Genomic DNA, 18,310 nt, shown 5'->3' with positions numbered 1-18,310 from the left:
GTCAGTCGAGAATCAATTTGAAGTGGGCAAATCTACTGTGGGGGCTGCTGTAATCCCGGTAGCCAACGCAATCAGTGAGCTGCTGCTATCAAGGGTAGTGACTCTGGGAAATGTGCAGGTCATAGTGGATGGCTTTGCTGCAATGGGATTCCCTAACTGTGGTGGGGCAATAGACAGAACGCATATTCCTATCTTGGGACCGGATCACCAAGGCAGCCAGTACATAAACTAAAAGGGGTACTTTTCCATTGTGCTGCAAGCACTGGTGGATCACAAGGGACGTTTCACCAACATCAATGTGGGATGGCTAGGCAAGGTACATGGTGCTTACATCTTCAGGAACTCTAATCTGTATGAACAGCTACAGCAAGTGACTTACTTCCCAGACCAGAAAATAACCATTGGAGATGTGGAAATGCCTATAGTTAACCTTGGGGACCCAGCCTACCCCTTAAAGCCATGGCTCATGAAGCCATACACAGGCACCCTGGACACTAGTCAGGAGCTCAGTCTATAGTTGAACAGCAAGTGCAGAGTGGTGGCATAATGTGCATTTGGATGTTTAAAAGTGCACTGGTGCAGCTTACTGACTCAGACCTCAGCAAAACCAATATTCCCACTGTTATTACTGCTTGCTGTGTGCACCACACTATCTGTGAGAGTAAGGAGAAGACATTTATGGTGGGGTGGGAAGTTGAGGCAAATCACCCTTGGCCCCTGATTACATGCAGCCAGACACCAGGGTGGTTAGAAGAGCACAGCAGGGAGAGAAGCTTTGAAAACCAGTTTCATGGCTGACCAGGCTACGGTGTGACAGTTCTGTTTGTTTCTCCTTGATGAGAGCCCACCCCCTTGGTTCACTCTACTTCCCTGTAAGCCAACTGCCCCTCCCCTCCTCCCTTCGATCACAGCTTGCAGAGGCAATAAAGTCATTGTTTCAAATTCATGCATTCTTTATTAATTCAATCACACAAATAGGGGGATAACTGCCTAGGTAGCCCAGGAGGGGTGGGGAAGGAGTGAAGCACCAGGTGGGATTGGGCAGGAGAGAAGAACAACGCCACAGTGCACTTCAAAACTTAATGCCAGACTTCTGTTGCTTGGGCAGTCCACAGTGGTGGAGTGGTTGAGTGCCCGGAGGCCCCCTCCCTGCATTCTTGGGCATCTGGGTGAGGAGGCTATGGAACTTGGGAGGAGGGTGGTTGGTTACACAGAGGGCTGCAGTGGCAGTCTGTGCCTTTCCTGCACCTCAACCACACGCCGGAGCATATCAGTTTGATCCTCCAGTAGCCTCAGCATTGCATCCTGCCTCCTCTCATCATGCTGCTGCCACTTTTCCTCTTGATCCCACCACCTCTCCTCATGTTCATTTTGTGCTTTCCCGGACTCTACCATTGTCTGCCTCCATGCATTCTGCTGGGCTCTTTCAGTTTGAGTGGACTGCATGAGCTCAGAGAACATTTCATCGCGAGTGCGGTTTTTTGCCTTCTTATCTGTGCCTCTGGGACAGAGATGCAAGTCACGGGGTTGAAACATTTGCAGCTGCAGGAGGAAAAAAGGGAGTGTAAAATTGAAAAAGACACACACTGGCCATTTAAAAGGCGGGGCTGATGTTTTCAGGCTAACATGCAGCACAAACCAACTAAACTCTCCACCATACCCAATTCTCTGGGTTGACTGCTTCACCCCTCCCCCTACCGTGTGGCTAACAGCAGGGATGATTTCTTTTCAGCCACAGGCAAACAGCCCAGCAGGAATGGCCACCTCTGAATGTCCCCTTAATAAAATTCCCCTATTTCAACCAGATGACCATGAATATCACTCTCCTGAGGATAACCCAGAGATAAAGAACGGATGTTGTTTGAATGCCAGCAAACACCAGGATGGCATGCTGCCATGCTTTCTTATGCAATGATTCCAGACTATGTGCTACTGGCCTGCCATGGTAAGTGTCCTACTATGGAGGATGCAATAAGGCTGCCCTCCCCAGAAACCTTTTGCAAAGGCTTTGGGAGTACCTCCACGACAGTTTCATTGAGATGTCCCTGGAGGATTTCCACTCCATCCCCAGACACGTTAACAGACTTTTCCAGTAGCTGTACTGGCCGTGAATGCATCCCAAGTCTTCACGGCAAATCATTAAACATGCTTGCTTTTAAACCATGTATTATATTTACAAAAGGTACACTCACCAGAGGTGCCTTCTCCACTTTCAAGGTCCAGGAGCCCGAGTTGGGAGGGTGCTGTCTTCAGGGTGATAAACAGTTCCTGGCTGTTGGGGAGAATGGTTTCTCCGCTTGCCTGGTGTGCGCTATCTTCCTCATCCCCAAAATCCTCATCCCTGTTGCCCGAGACTCCCTTGCAGGAGTCCACGTACAGATGTGGGGTAGTTGTAGGGGCACCTCCCTAGAATTGCATGCAGCTCATCATAGAAGCAGCATGTCTGGGGCTCTGACCCTGAGCGGGTGTTTGCCTCTTGGGTTTTTTGGTAGGCTTGCCCGAGCTCCTTAAGTTCCACACAGCACTGCTGCGGGTCTCTGAGAACTTCTGTCCTTCATGCCCTTGGAGATTTTTTCAAATATTTTGGCATTTCGACTTTTGGAAATGAGTTCTGATCGCTGTATGAGGAGACAAATACGTGCTATCAGATCCAGTACCTCCCATTTGGTCCATGCTGGAGCTCTTTTGCTATTTTGGGACTCCATGGTCACCTCAGCTGATGAGATCTGTACGGTCACCTGTGCTGATCAGCTTGCCAAACAGGAAATGAAATTCAAAAGTTCCCGGGGCTTTTCCTATCTACCTGGCCAGTGCAGAGTTGAGAGTGCTGTCCAGAGTAGTCACAGTGCAGCACTGTGGGACAGCTCCCGGAGTGCAATACCGTCAAATTGCATCCACACTAACCCAAATTTGACCCGGCGATGTCTATTTCAGCGCTAAACACCTCATCGGGGAGGAGTACAGAAATAGATTTTAAGAGCCCATTAAGTTGACAAAAATGGCTTCGTTGTGTGGATGGGTGCAGGATTAAATTGATCTAATGCTGCTAAATTTGACCTAAACATGTACTGTAGACCAGGGTTAAGTTACACGACAGTAGAACCTCAAAGATATGAACCCCAGAGTTACGGACTTACAAGTCTACCAGACACCCTGTGAAACTGGAAGTCCTCAAATTGGGGGAGAGAGAGGGAGTGCTGGGACTTGGGGCTTTCAGCTCCAGCTTCAGCTCCTGGCAGAAGGTGCCAGGGCTCAGGGCTTTAACTATGAAGGGAGTGCCAATTTCAGCCCCAGTGCTTCCCCTGTAGCTAACGCCCCCAGCCCTGGCACCTCCCCAGCCCCAGCTGAGACCAGGAGTGGAGCCATATTGCTGAAGCCCCAACACTCCCCCCAGGTCTAAACCCCTGATGCTCCCAGAGGCAAGTAGTCCTGAGCCCCTGCTGGGAACCCTGGCAGCCCCTATGGTCAGAAGCCCTCACAAACACACACAGCGGCTGCAGCTCCAACTCCCCTATGGCTGAAGTCCATAACGTCTTGTTCAGAGTTATGGACCATTTCAGAGTTAGGGACAACCTCCATTCCCAAGGTGTCCGTAACTCCAAGGTTCTACTCTATTTAAAAAGCAAAGCCTTTACAAAATTTGGCTGTTTATTAGATGCTTTGTTATTCCTAACTTGGCTTCAAATAGGCACATGCAAAATACTGTTTTACTGACACAGGACTAAATATTCTACAGCATGTATGTGTTTTACCACATAAAAATTACAATACGAATCTCAAGCACTGTGAGATAACCAATTACACATCAAAGGGACATGGAAATACCCCATATAATTCACTTCATTGTGCATTCCTATAATGAGGATAGCTTTCCTTCTCTCAAGAGTTTTCTAGAAGGAATTACCCTTTGAAATTGATTTACAAACAAATATTTACTTCAAGGTATATCATTTAGTACATCATCAAAATACCTTGAAAGTATGTTCAGCTAAAAGGATTTAAGAATAAGCAAATTACTCCCTCTCTTCCATTGATTTTGCTAGTTTTTTTAAGGTAATAAGTTAGGGTGTATATTATACAATTGCACAACACAGAAATCACAAAGGTCAAAGAAAATTTGTGATCATTAACATGTATAATGAGCAGTAGAAACTGAAGTCACAAATGATGATATAATGGAAGAACAGTATCAGACTGAGCTTGGTACCAGATCAGCAAGGGTGGGATCTCTGTGGAGGAACTGTGTGCACTGATGACTCCTGCTAACTAGGAATCTATGGCTCCCTCAGTATTACACTACAGCATCAGAACAAGCAGAGTTGGTACATAGTACATTACACCCATTTTCCTCAGATAAAATCTGAAACATGTTTCTTTTTATTAAAAAAATATAAAAGTTTCAATAAAAATGCATTAAGATATACTTAAAAGCCAAGTAAAATGTTAGTTTGCTGTAACACAACTCTCAACCTACTATGGCCCAAATGTGAAATATTTTGAATCTTTCACATGACAAGGAACACAAAAAAGTTATTCATGCAGGAAACTCACACTGACATGGGACTCATTACTTCAGTGTAAATAATTATATCTTTTAAATCTTATTTCTGTTGTAAATATTTTAGAAGTGAAAAGTCAAGGACGAGAAGTTTGTGCAGAGTACTGGTAACTTTGAGAATAAGATGAATGATATCCCTTGAAATGAGGGACATTTCAGGAGGCATGCTATAAATACATTTAAATGTAAGGAAAATTATTCTGCATTTCAGGGGTAGCATTAACAGCATACAATGTGCCAGTTGCTATTGTTTAAAAACAAAACCACCTAAACTCCAGAGTAAAGGCATACTGAGTAAGACTGACTGTGGATACACAGGCTAATATTGCCCTTTTCAGTCTTCTACACTGTTTCCTATCCCTCCCTTCCCACTACTGCTAGTGGACTCTGCCTCCTCTCCCCCCCCCTTTTTTTTTTAAAAAAGGTCAGCTATTTCACTGTGTGAAAGTAAATAGGTTAATTAAACTGCAGTACTTTGTCTATGAGATTTTAAAAAGCATAGAGGTATAAAGTTGTTGGCAATCTGCACTTCAATTTGTGAGAATTAGGATTGTTCTGATAGGATTAAAAACACACGTCTCAGGCTTATACACTGTATTCAAGCCTCCAGAAAACTTCTTAGGGCTGATTTAATTTTCTAAACTACTGCATGCACCCAGCAGTTACAGAAATTATAAATATGGAGATTTAATTTCTTTTAACTCTGGAGTTCAGTGTTAACTTTTCCACTGAAGATTTTAAAGCCCTAATTATATAAACAACTTTAATAGAAACTGATTTGAGAATATGAAAAAACTCTTATCTGAGATTCACTTCTATATTCTGAAAAAAGGCTTCCTGTGCGAATATACTGAATACCTTTAGGTTTGCTCTCAAAAAAATAGGTATCCCCATGAGTGCAAGCTTAAAAATAGAAAGTATAAGGGGCCAAAGCCATTACTTTAGCAACAAAAAAGTCCAATATGAAACAGAAGAGAACCCAAGTTTCATTATTTGGATTTTATGAGTTGGAAGAAACAATATTTTCAAAAATTTAAAAGGAATCCTTAAGTATGATCTCTCTTCAAATTGCTCAAAACGGAAGAAATTTATAGGTTATAAATTATATTATAGGTTTTCCCCACTTGCCTTCCAAAATATGTACTTCAGCTGTTTAGTTTCTTCGATCTAATCCTATCTGCTTTGAAGAAAAATGAAGAAAACCACTTCCAATGGAAGCAGAATCAGGTGCCAACTTGAGTGCTCCATTTCTTTCTCTCCACCAAAATAAAATAATAATAAATTACTTACACACATGGTGTTAGCTTCATGCACCAGCTTAAAATGTTAGGTGAACTTACCAGTTTTTTACATTACTAGCCTGGAAGCCTATTTAGATGTTTATCATTTTGGCCCCCCATCTGCACTACAGTTACAACACAGCTGTGCCCAGTGATATAACAGACTGCTCTGATCTACACATGCAAAATCCAATTGTAATGTGTTCTTTGACTTTTGTAATTGTAGCATAGAAAGGAACATAAAGATTAAGCTCCTTCCCTCAGTGTCTATCAGTTAGAGTTCAACAATTTTACACCTCTACATTTTTTAAATATATCTTGAGTCATCAGGAATTGTGAGGGCTCACCACCTTTAACAGGAGTTGCTGGTGCATAGCTCTCCTCATCTCAGGGTTTGGGATAGTAGCTCATAGTGCTGTTAAGGATCAGATTTTAGTGAATTTGTACTAGTCAATGCATGCATTTTATTTGTATGGTTTGGACCCTTAACATTCAATGTAAGGCATTAAGTAGCAGTGAGAAACCCATTTACCTTTTAGTACAGTTAATACGTAATACTTTGCTTATAAAGATAAGAAAGTTCATGGACAAGCTTCCCCCCCCCCCCCCCCCCAAGGAATAGTATTTTGCAGTCATTTAGTGAATCTGTATATAGTAGTTTTTAATTCTTTCTGCACTATACTACAAGGAAGTTCCAGGACTCCACATTGTTTTGAGTACTCTGCTGATGTCAATATTTTATCTTGTGTTAAATCACACCTCTATGGGACCATACAGATGGCCAAGGTGATCAGCGAACAACCGGGGGGGAGGGGGGAGAACACCACTTTAATGCTTATGGAATATGATGTATTGATATGCTGCTTCATATAGAATTAAATATTTGTTAGCATAGATAGTGATTTACAACAGTGGTTAGGCACTGGAACTCAGAGGCAGCTTGGTTGGAATCAGGATGAGCCAAGAAAGCTTTATTCCCCATTTTGCCAGTGATTTGCTACAGTATGTGAGGTCTGACAAGTTGCTAGCTCTCTGCTTCACTTTCCACACTCCAATTGAATTTGGGCTCTAGGCACTATAGTAATACAAATAGTTGATAAATGCAGAGTCAGTCACATAAGAGGAAGACATTTTAACTGCTCATACAGCTTACAAGGTTCTAAATTAGCTATCAACTCATAAAAATGCACCTAGGCCTTACTATAGACAGCTCAATGAAGACCTCTGCTCAATGTGATTTAAAAAAAAAATAAAAGCAAACAAGGTATTAGGATGCATAAGGAATGTGATGAAGACATTGCATGGAATAGAATACTAATCACATCAGTCTAAAAGGATATTGCAAAATTAGAGGGGCTAAAAATGTTAATGTGATGATTATTTAACACTCCCCCAATTGCTTGTCATTTGCAAACTTTATCAGTGATAATTTTAAGTATTCTTGCAGGTCACAGATAAATAGCATAGAGCTAAGAACCATCCCGGCATGGCCCCACTAGAAACACACTCGTTCAAGGAGGATTCCCAGTTAATGACATTGTGACAGATCAGTTAGACAGTTTTTAATCCATTCATCTGTGCCATGTTAATTTTGTATCCCAATTTGTATTAGATCAATGCTATTACTTTTATTTAGACTTCTGTCAGGTGTTTGACTTGGTGCTGCATGACATTTTGATTTTAAAAAACAAATAGCATTGATCTAATACATCAACCAAATTTGAAATCGCATCAAAAAAAGTCAGTTTAATAGTAACTGGAATTAACTATATTACCCTCCTTTAATTCATTATTGAGTCCCATATCACCCACTATTTGTCATAAACCTATAGCTAAGGGTAGCATAAAATCCCTCCTTTACCTGTAAAGGGTTAAGAAGCTCAGCTAACCTGGTTGGCACCTGACCAAAAGGACCAATAAGGGGAGAAGATACTTTCAAATCTGTGGGGGAAGGTTTTTGTTTTGGGCTTGGGTATTCTCTCCAGAGGCAAAGAGACCAAGCAAGTAATCTAGCTTCTACTGAATGAAGTATCTAAACTTCGAGAAATAGTAAGTAACAGCAAGGAAATGCCTTAGAGTATATTTTGTTTTAGCTTGCGAGTTCTCCCTGTGCTAAGAGGGAGCTTTATCCCTTTTTTTGTAACTTTATAGTTTTGCCTAGAGGGGAAGCCTCTATGTTTTAAATCTTATTACCCTGTAAAATTACCTTCCATCCTGATTTACACAGAGGTGTTTTTTTACCCTTTTTATTATACAGTTCTGTTTAAGGGGCTGGTCTGTGCTCACTTGGTTTACCTATTTGGTTGGTAGATTATTCTAAAGCCTCCCCAGGAAAGCGGGTGAAGGAGCTTGAGGGGATATTTTAGAGAAACAGGAATTCCAAATGGTCCTTTTCCTGAATCTTTGTCTAACTCACTTGGTGGTGGCAGCAGTACCCATCCAAGGGCAAGGAAGGATTTGTGCCTTGGGAAAGTTTTTAACCTAAACTGGCAGAAATAAGCTTAAAGGGTCTTCCATGCAGGTCCCCACATCTGTACCCCAGAGTTCAGAGTGGGGAGGGAACCTTGACACCATTACATTAATGGTAGTGTCAGACAGATAGGTTTTCACATTATGTATTTAATAAATGGTTAAAAGGGTTTTATAGTGGTTGTTCCCATAAAGTTATACAAGCCTACTCATTACAAACACTGAACCACAATGTTACAACTGTAAGACAATGGTTTTAAACACATTAAACCCTTCCACATAACACGTTTGGGGGGCATAGACTTCACTGAGGCAGGTAAATAGCTAACATTTAATTATGCATTTTATGCTACTAAACATTTTCCCACATAAACGTCGACCGTGTGAAACGGGAGTACTTTTTTTATAATATTTTTCTGAATGTATCGTTTTGATTGAGGAAGGCAATGGATTACTGAAATAGTTTTGTCTTCAAAAAGAAAGAAAAAACGCTTGTTGTACTTTAAGAGATAAATAATGCTAAACGAATTTTAATATGCAAGCCATCTACAGTAACCAACTCTATTCTGTTTTCTGGCCTGCTGAGGCATGAAATTCATGTCCACCTTACAGGCAGGAATGGAGTGTTTTAGGACTTACAGGAAAGAGCAGGTGAACATTGTGCAGCTCAATAAGAGCTTTGTGACAGATCAGTTGTGACAGATCAGACAGAGCTTTGTGACAGATCAGACAGATCACAGCACTGCGCCAAGAATACTGAACAGGTGCAGGGACCCATGAGTGGGTTAACTGACCAAGCTGCCTTTGATGTTGCATGTACCACCTTACAGTAGAGCTCTTGCAGTCCCCCATTACTGTATCAGGATATATGGAGTCCATAATGGATTCTCTCTTTGCCGGTCTAGGTCTGCCATGATATTCAGAAGTGGTAGAACTGTTATCCTTGAACTTAAATTCTGTCAGTCTCTTTTCACAACCCTCTGAAGGCTGAAGAATAGATCTTCTCTTGGCTCATCTCGTTGTCCTTTGATTTGTCAAGCACTCTGTCACTTGTGCTCCCAAATCCTTCTGTGTAACATGCCAGCATTTCCCAACTACACCTTGTTGCAGAAGTGGTCTCTGAAAGGAAGTAAAAGAATATTGGATTATTTGATTATTATTGGATTACTACAACAGTCCTTGGAATACCAAGAAATAAATAAAAATAGTTTACTTTCAAATTTAAGTGCCTTATTACAAGGTATTCTGTCCTGTGATTAAAAATGGTAAAGAAACCCCTGAAGTCTCCAAAATTTCATATTAGCACAAAGCACAGGATTTGAGGGAGATGGAAAACTGCATACAGAGCAGGGTTGGAACACATGCATACTACCAATGGGCTAAACGAGAATCACTTGTTGCCAATTAACAGGCACCTTGGGGGAAAAAACCCTATGTGATACAAATTCTAGCAAGGAAAGGGAGAGACCCATTCAAGCAAGCAGATGTATGGTTGACAAGTTTGCAGATGAGTTACTTTCAATGATTACTGCAGAGGACATGCTCCATGGAGTGGGGTGGCTGCCCCACTCCTGCAGAACAGGGTTAAAAGCAGCCCTGGAGGTGGTTACAGCTAGGAAAAAAGAGTGAAAGTGGCTAATTGGGGAAGCAGACACACCTGTGGCCAGCTCAATTAGTGTCCAGCTGGCCATGATAAGAGGGCTGGGGGCCAAGAGCTGGAGATTCTCTCTCCAGCCTTGGAGGGAGAAGGGCTAGCTGCCTGAGAGGAAGGTACAAGATCCCCTCACTTAAAGTCGTCCCTGTTAAGGTTGTTTCATTGCTGATCAATTAGGGAACATGCTCATTTAAAGTTGTGCAATGCTCCCTTCTAACATTGTTTGGCAGCCACCTGGTTTATCCACTGCTTGCAGGAAGAGCAGCCCATTGCAGCTAGCTAGTGGGTGGTTGGAACCAGGGTGGACTGGCAGTGCCCCTAAGTTCCCTGTGCAGCAGCTGCTCAACAGGCTATCAATTGCCAGCAGTTCAGCTGTCCCTCCCCCCACTGCCATATGCTGCTCCTGCCCTCTGCCTTGGAGCTGCTCCCAGAGACTCCTTCTTGCTATGGGGGGGTGGGGAAGAAGAAGGGAGCTAATGTCAGGGTGCCCCCCTGCTCCTGCACCCCATCTTCCATAGATCAGTGGGGGGGGGACGCAGACAGAGGGAGCTGCTGCATTGGTCTCAGCTTGCTGATCTAATAAACAAGGCAGTGTACTTCTGACCCCACTCTTCATACTTAAGGGGAAATGCGCATCTCTAACACACAGGGTGTGTTTGTCTGCCCTCCCTCCTTTCCTGCTGCCTTGTAGAGTGTGGGAGTTAACCCTTGAGGGCTCAGCCAATTGCTAGTTCGTCATTTAGCAGTAAGGTATTCCCTGAGAAATATCCCACCCTCCGACTCCTCCACCTCAACCAAACTTCACAATCATTGCTGTGTACCAGTATTCAATTGTTTGTTTAAAACATATACTGTGTGTGTATATATAAAAAATATATATAGTCTTTTGTCTGGTGAAAAAAATTTCCCTGAAACCTAACTCCCTCATTTACATTAAGTCTTATGGGGAAATTGGATTTGCTTAACATAGTTTCACTTAAAGTCGCATTTTTCAGGAACACAACTACAACGTTAAGTGAGGAGTTCCTGTACCTGAACTCGAGCAATGCTGGGGAATAGGGCAAGAGAGCTGGGGAGCGCCAGCTTGGTAAAACCCCAGGCTGCAGACCTTCTTGAAGGCCTATGAAAATACTAGGGCTACAGAGGTGATGCCTGGGAATAGGCAGAGGCAGCAGGTCCTAACCTCTTACCAATGATGAGTGGCCATTACAGACTGCAGTCTGCCCCAGTGAGCAGGGGCTAGACAATGACTGGCAGTAGCCACTGAGGCAAGGTGGGTTAAGAGGGTTGCGAAGGGAGACCAGAGCATAGGGGTACTGCTGGGGTAGAACCCCAAGGTAAAGGGCACTGGGGTCTGGGAGGGACACGGGGCCAGCGGCAGGTGAGACACCAGCCTGCAGAGGGCGCTCCGAGCTGGAATAGAGTCTTCAACCTTGCTTCGCTACACTCCAGAACTGGAGACACAAATTTCTTTGTCAGTACAGGTGAGAGTTAACATTACTCTCTCATCTGACTGAGAAGATACTGCACTTGTTTAACCAAAAAGTTTTTTTTTTTTTTTTTGAGATTATTACAGGCTATTGGGGAAAAAGTTATGCCAAGATTAACAGTTAACTTTACAGGATTGCTCTCCTGCATTTGCTGGTTGGGCATAGCTATGATTCCTAGCCAATTCCTGTAATAGAGAAACTATTTTACCCTCACATATGTGCATGCCTTTGTTTCATACATTAAGCAGAAAGGCAGAATTAAAACAGTTTCAGTAAGATAAAACTAAATAGCTGTATGAGCACACTGGTCTCCCTTATTGGTACAGATGTAAGGGTACAATATAATGCGCAGCCTTGGACTTTATGCCAAATACATAACCTATTACAACACAAGTCTCCTGCTTTGAGATTTTCTATATTCTGGCATTTAAAAAAATACGACCTGCTCCTTGCACCTATGGCACTGAAGCCAAATTTTACTGGAGTGGAGACTTCCAGTCTTCACCAGATTCCAGAAAACTGTTCTTCTAGCATGCAAAACCAACTCTGATTAGTGAAATAGTTACCTTGTGTAGAAGTTCTCTTGCCTCCAGGGTCATTGTCCTCTCCAGCCTGCAAGTCTTGGCTGTCATCCCAAGACCTCTTCAGATTATCAGGTATTGCTGGGCCCCAGTTCAGAGAGGGCAATGGAGATGGAACTCTCCTCCCCATCCTGCTGGTCCCTCAACAGCCCACTTTCATGTGTCTGGATGTTGTCCACCATTATCTCAGCCTCCATAGGTGTGCAATTGTTCAGACAAAGACATACACCAGGATGTTACAGTTTACACAGCCTACCTAAGGTAGATATTTATAAGCACATGGATCATTGCCTTAGGCCAGCTGGCAGCACATGTATACAATGTTGTCTTCTGAGACATTCTGAGGTGGACTTGTTAACACACAGCAGTCGCAAAGAAGTCAATACTATTCATAAATAGTGCACACTGAGATCTAGAGGGTGTGAAGAGCTATTTGTACAAGTGAAGGATTTCAGAAATCTTGCCCTTGGACCAGAAGATAGATAAGCTGAGCTACATAAGTAGTGCCCATACACTGAGGATGGTAGTGGAAGGACTAATTATATCAGTGAAATGCTTATATTAGTCCCTGCTGTCTATGCTGGCACTGAGCCTGCTAGTGCCAATCAACATAGTGACAGATGTCACTGCTGTTGGTCTTTTCAGAGTAAGTGCAGCACACCCATGCAGATACGGTATGTTTCAGGTTCCAACAGCAGTTAGGCATGTCAAATTTCACTAATTTAGACAAGGCCTAAGGTAATTCACTTTGCAAATCTCTCTATGATTAATGTTAGCACAGGTACCAAATGCTGTTCTTTTATAATGCAACATGGACCGGTACCCTCCACTCCTTTGACTTATGTCAAGCAACAATCAGATTTTGCCACTACAGACTTGCAAAAGATCTGAACTACAGACTAAGCAATAAGAGCCTCCATACTCCATTACCATTTCCCTTTTCCATACAGATAAAATGCAGTTTCCAAGAAGAATAAAAGGATTTATTTTAAAAGTATTTTAAAGGATACTATCAACTTGCATTTTTAAATGGAATAGTATTTGTAAAATTCCTGTCTGATTGAGTGTCCTTTAAACAGTATGCCCTATTTTAATTTTTAAAAGAAAATTTATAATATTTTTCTGCATCTCTGTTGATGTTTATAAAGGATCTTTACACAGGGGGAGAAAATGACTGATTATACAAGAAAAATCAACAAAAGTGCCATATGAAAATCACTGTGTACTAAAAAACCTGAAACACTTTTACCAGTATCTTTCAATCATAGTAACAATGGGTATTACTTGAAAACTGTGTACCAAGCATACTTTTAATTAGAAGTGTGAACTCTAATGTCCCTTTAAGAAAGGTGCTTGATCCCTATAAGCAGGGTGCATGTAACCTGTGGCACAATGGAACAAAATTCTGCAGGTAAGACTCCTAAATTCTGGGGGAATATTAATCTGTTTGTTTTATCTCCTCAGGCCTCAGCTGCTGCTGTATTCTCATCTAAGCAGCCTAGCTGGCCAGCCTGCAGTATTGGCTCCTTTCACTCCCCGGCTGCAAACTGACCTCAAGCTCTGGCTCCTTGGCAGCTGTTGACATGTCCCAGCAAGGCAGGGAGACAAAACAAAACATTGGGTGCCCAGGAGCAGAAAAAGTACTGAATTCTGTTGGATCTTGGAAAAATGCTAGATTCTACAGCCGCACAATCAGTCTATGAGGTTCTAAATTAGATGATTTGGGATGTTCACATCTCTCAGGACCATTGTTTCAGGTTCAGATATTGGTTTGCACAGTTCACATTCTCAAAGTCATGTTTGAAACCATAAGGGCTAGAAAAAAAAAAGTAAGTAAATTGAGATCCTGGAGCACAATTCTGTTGGAAGGGCTGAATTCCACAACAAATTTCACAGTCACAGAATCCATAAGGACCTACCTATAGGCTCAGCTTCTAAATGCATCTTAGAATTAGACTATCTAGTCTCTCATAATGAGAGATTAGATATTGTACACATTTGCATGATCTGAGCTTTCTAAATTTTCTCCATCCCTTTAAAAGATGAACTACTTTTATTCTTTGGTTACCCTCCCCCTTTCCCAAGCTGTCTTTTAAACACAATCTGCTTTTCCTGACTCCAATTCCCTTCTATGGCAATCTGGATGCTGCATCAGATTGGTTGTGCCGACTTCCTCGGAGGCCTGATCTACACTTAACAGTTAGGTCAACACAGCTACAATGGAGGGGAAAAAAACCCAGATCCCTGACCAATCTAGTTATGCTGACCTAATACCCAGTCTAGACACAGCTATGCTGAAGGAAGACTGCTTCTGTTGATGTAACTACCACTGTTTGGGGGGAAATGGTATTCCTACACCAAACAAAACAAACCACCTTCTGTCTGCATAGACTGCATCTACATGGCAATTTAAAAAAAAAAAAAGACACCACACACATCTGTGGGCTGGCCCATGCCGGATGACTTGGGCTCACAGGGCTCAGGCTATGGAACTGTTTAAACGTAAGGTGGGAGGGTCCCAGAGCCTTAGACTGCAGCCCAAGCCCAAACATCTACATTGCAATTAAACCATGCATTTAAACAACCCTATAGCCCAAAGCCTGTGCCAGCTGACTGGGGCTCGCAGGGCAGCAGCAGGTGTTTAACTGCAGTGTAGACATACTGGCGTAAGGCGTTATCCTGGTATAGTCTCCATTGTGTAGTCATATCTTGATACCCAGAATTCTTACCCATTCTCACACCCTACTATCCCTGACCTGAGAAACAGGAGGCTAGGCTTTAATTATAAAACTCACATTTCACTGCTGGCACTTTTCTAATTGGACTCACTTTCCTTTCCTACTCACTTCAGACTACATTAAGAAAATTGAGGCAAATGAGTTTTAGCACAAAGCTTTCTTCTTTTAAATGTTGAAGTCCGGAAGAAAAAAGTGGAATGGAGGGTATATAAACTTCTCTCCCCCTCCATCCCAGTTTTGGTACCAAATAATCCTGAAGTCAAGAAAGCCAGACCACTGCCAACTCCTTCAGAGATCCATGTGGCCTCTCTACACAGCAAGAATATTCTTAAGGGCTTGCTCCTCAGTGGGACTCTTACTACATTAGCTAAAACTTATTTTAGTAAGGCAGGGTAACAGCATTGGTAATTTAAGCAAGAAGCATTGTCACTGATCTCTCTTTTAAATGACATTCCAAAAGCTACAGATTTCATTACAATGGGAATAGACGACTGTGTGTGCAGCTTGTGAAGTTATAGCACTGGGATTCCTCAGGAACCCAACATTCATTTGAAGCTATTTATTCTTGCAAGTACATATTTCTATATAAAATATTTCAGTTTAGTAACAGCAGATTTAAGAAAGTATGTGATTGGAGGTGTCCGACACTAGCATTTCTTCAGTGTTTACTAAAATGAAGTTTGTTTGGGATTTTAGGAATACGCACTGTATGACAGTAAGCCTACATATACAAATCCTGCATATCTCACAGTCCAATATCAGGTATATGATGAAGAATTTTTGAAAAAAAAATTTCACACGCTCAGAGGACTGGTCTACACACCTAAAATGCAGGTTGACACAGCTTTGACACTCAGGGTTGTGAAAAATCTACACCTCCAGAGCACCACAGCTATGCCAACCCAATCTCTGGTGCAGACACAGTGAGGTCAAGGAAAGAATTCTTCTGTTAACCTAGCTGTCATTGCTTGGGAAATTGGTGTTCCTACAGCAAAAGGAAAAACCCTTCCACTTCCGGTAGCTATGCCACTGTAGTGCCTGCAGTGTAGACAAGGCCTAAGCCTAACCTCAAAATACTTCAAGTACTGCTATACACTGTTTTGGATTCATTTATCAGTTAGTTTTGCCACTGCTAGATCAGCAAGGGTGAGGGAAATTATAACATTCGCTTAAGTACAATTTGAAATAGATTTTTTTCCTAATACAAAAATCTCCAATAAAGATAAGGACAAATGTCTAGATTAGGATATCTGTACCTTCCTCCAGCAATTTTCTCCCTGCTGCCTCTCACAGGGAGACCTCCTCTCCCTAGGCTCATTTTCTAGAGCAAGGGCAGAAGTTACAATCTCTCTCCCTCTTAAGATAGGCAATTTAGCTCCCTGGTGTTTCAAGGGAAGAACACTTCTAGACATTCAAATTGCCAAACTACATCTCTATGTCTCCACTAAGGAAAAGATGTGTTGTTTATAATGTGCCAACTAACAGGTTATAAAATCCTAAGTGTAGACAGGGCACGTTGCACTTTTAAGTTATCCCGCCCACACTAGGTTTTTACAAAACCTTAAAGCAGCTTTTTGGTTCTTAAACACAGATCTACCCTCCGATAGTAATTCTCACAACGCTGGTCACTAATCACCACATAACCTGGCGACTGCCAGAGAGGTCTCGCATGCACACAGGGGGGTCGCATGTAGTGGTGGTGAGGCGCAGCGAGGAGGGGGCACGGCAGTGACACGGAGGGGGGGTGTCTTCCCCACTCACCTGTCTTGAACACCAGCTGCTTGTCGTCCGGCGAGCCGAACTCCCTCAGCATGGAGACGAAGAGGACGCCGCACGAGTTCTGGATGCCGAACACGGCACCGTTGCACCACATGGCGGCCAGCATCACCGCCCAGCCCCAGCCGCCCTCGGGGGGCGCGGCCCCCTGCTGCCCCTCACGGGGACCCTCCACCAGCAGGGTGGACTGGCCGCCTGGGCACCCCTCTCCGTTCTCCTGCCGCGGCTCCCCGGCCGCCGCCTGGACGCCCTGCTGCTCCCGCAGCGCCGGGCTGGGAAAGCGGGTAGCAGAAGGGTCGGGAGCGCCCCCAACTCCCTGCGTCTCCAGCTTCTCACTCAGCGTCATCCCCGCAGGCTCCCGCGCCGGGGCGAGAAGGACCGGAGACACCTGAGAGCAGGGGCGGCGACTTCTCTCTGGCTGCCTGAGGGGGCTGCTGCGCTCCCGCTAGCCCAGCGCGGCGGCTAGGACCATCCCGCGGCGCCGGGCGGGAAGCCCGTTTATTACTGTGCTGCCTTGGCGGTGCGGAAGCCGCTCCCGGCCCCGTGTCCCCCACGCTCCGCTCACACACGCCGGCCTCTGGCTCGCCAGGTTATTTTAAAGGGGCAGCTCTCGGGGGAGGGGGTGTCCGATAGCAGGATATCCCCCCCCTACCGCGGCTCCGATTGGATGGGGCAGGGTCGCGGCCACGCCCCCTCCCAGGATACAGTGGAGGCGGGGCTGCTGCGTGTCACAGGCGCCGGCGGCGGCTGTGCGGAGTGGCCGGGGCGGGGGCGCGCGGCGGGAGGGGGAGTCGAGAGTTAACGGTTGCGGCTCGCGCGCAGCAGGAGGGATCCTCCAGGCCCGCCCCCGCCAGTCCCGGGGGGGGGGGGGGCGCTGGATTCACCTCAGGCCAGCAGCCTAGCAGGAGGGAGGCTGCTCGCCCTTCCCTCCCTCCCTCCCCCCCCCCACGAATTCCCAGGGGAAAGGCGATGCACCGCCCCGGGGTGCCCTGCTGTATCCGCCCCTGGGCCGCGAAAATCTCGGGCAGCAACGCCACGGACACGGCCCTCTTAACACTAACCCAATAGTTCCCCTCAGAAAATAAGGAAGTGCCAGAGCTGCCTCTGTGACCATGCACGTGCTTCGCTCTGACACTCCCTCTTGTCCCCACGCGTTGTGCCTCTGCCCGCCATGCTGCTTCCCATCCTCTCTAACTGGGCCCTCCCTGGCCTTTCCTGCCAGATTCCCGCCTCCTTCACGGCCCAGGAGAGAAGGCAGACGAGGCAGTCTCTTGGTATTTACCCTCCCTGTTGAAGAGCAGGGTTATGACTCCTCACTAGGGTCCCAGCTGTCAGCCGCACTATGGGTGCTACTGCCACAATACACAGCCTGGCTGCTGCTGCACGGCAGGGTGCAATACCACCTGCTGCACACAAGGAGCTAACTGCTAGCACTGTTACACACCCCTCTTTGGCAGGTGCTGCAGCTTCCTTGACCTACAATAACAGCTGCCACTTTTCCCTAGTCTGGATCTGGCCAGAGCAAAGCCATCTACCCCTGCTCTTATGTAAAATATCGAGACACCTCATGGGTGGCATGCAATAGTTCTCCTTAGAGCAAACGTGACACTATTTCGTACACAGGGAATTTTCCTATACCTCACTTCCCTCACCCACCTTCCTCCCAGGAACGGGTCAGGGAGAAAAGAGCAGAAGCCTGTACCTCTCAAGAAGGTGGCAGGGCATGGGAGCCAGTGTGGTGAGGTTCAGGAGAGCTAGGGAGTG

General features: G+C 44.6%; 1 protein-coding gene and 2 long non-coding RNA genes across 3 annotated transcripts in view; all 3 read right to left on the bottom strand.

Moving 5' to 3' along the window:
- SLC16A10 (solute carrier family 16 member 10) overlaps nucleotides 1–17,337 on the bottom strand; it is a 170,196-nt gene extending 152,859 nt beyond the window's left edge. Inside the window, exon 1 of the mRNA XM_048844782.2 lies at nucleotides 16,532–17,337. Coding sequence (XP_048700739.1) covers nucleotides 16,532–16,892 — 361 coding nt within the window. The 5' untranslated portion in view covers nucleotides 16,893–17,337. The remainder of the gene's footprint in view (nucleotides 1–16,531) is intronic.
- LOC142071545 (uncharacterized) lies at nucleotides 933–2,752 on the bottom strand. The gene is made up of 2 exons (XR_012667641.1): nucleotides 2,193–2,752; nucleotides 933–1,542 (listed from the first exon to the last, which is right to left on the bottom strand). It is a non-coding gene; the product is annotated as an uncharacterized LOC142071545 (long non-coding RNA).
- On the bottom strand, nucleotides 3,631–16,524 carry LOC142071544 (uncharacterized). The gene is made up of 2 exons (XR_012667640.1): nucleotides 12,018–16,524; nucleotides 3,631–9,426 (listed from the first exon to the last, which is right to left on the bottom strand). It is a non-coding gene; the product is annotated as an uncharacterized LOC142071544 (long non-coding RNA).
- Nucleotides 17,338–18,310: the final 973 nt, after the last annotated feature.

The sequence above is a fragment of the Caretta caretta genome, chromosome 3 (assembly GCF_965140235.1).
Source record: "Caretta caretta isolate rCarCar2 chromosome 3, rCarCar1.hap1, whole genome shotgun sequence".
NCBI lineage: Eukaryota > Metazoa > Chordata > Testudines > Cheloniidae > Caretta > Caretta caretta.
This window is presented reverse-complemented; position numbering and strand designations above follow the sequence as displayed.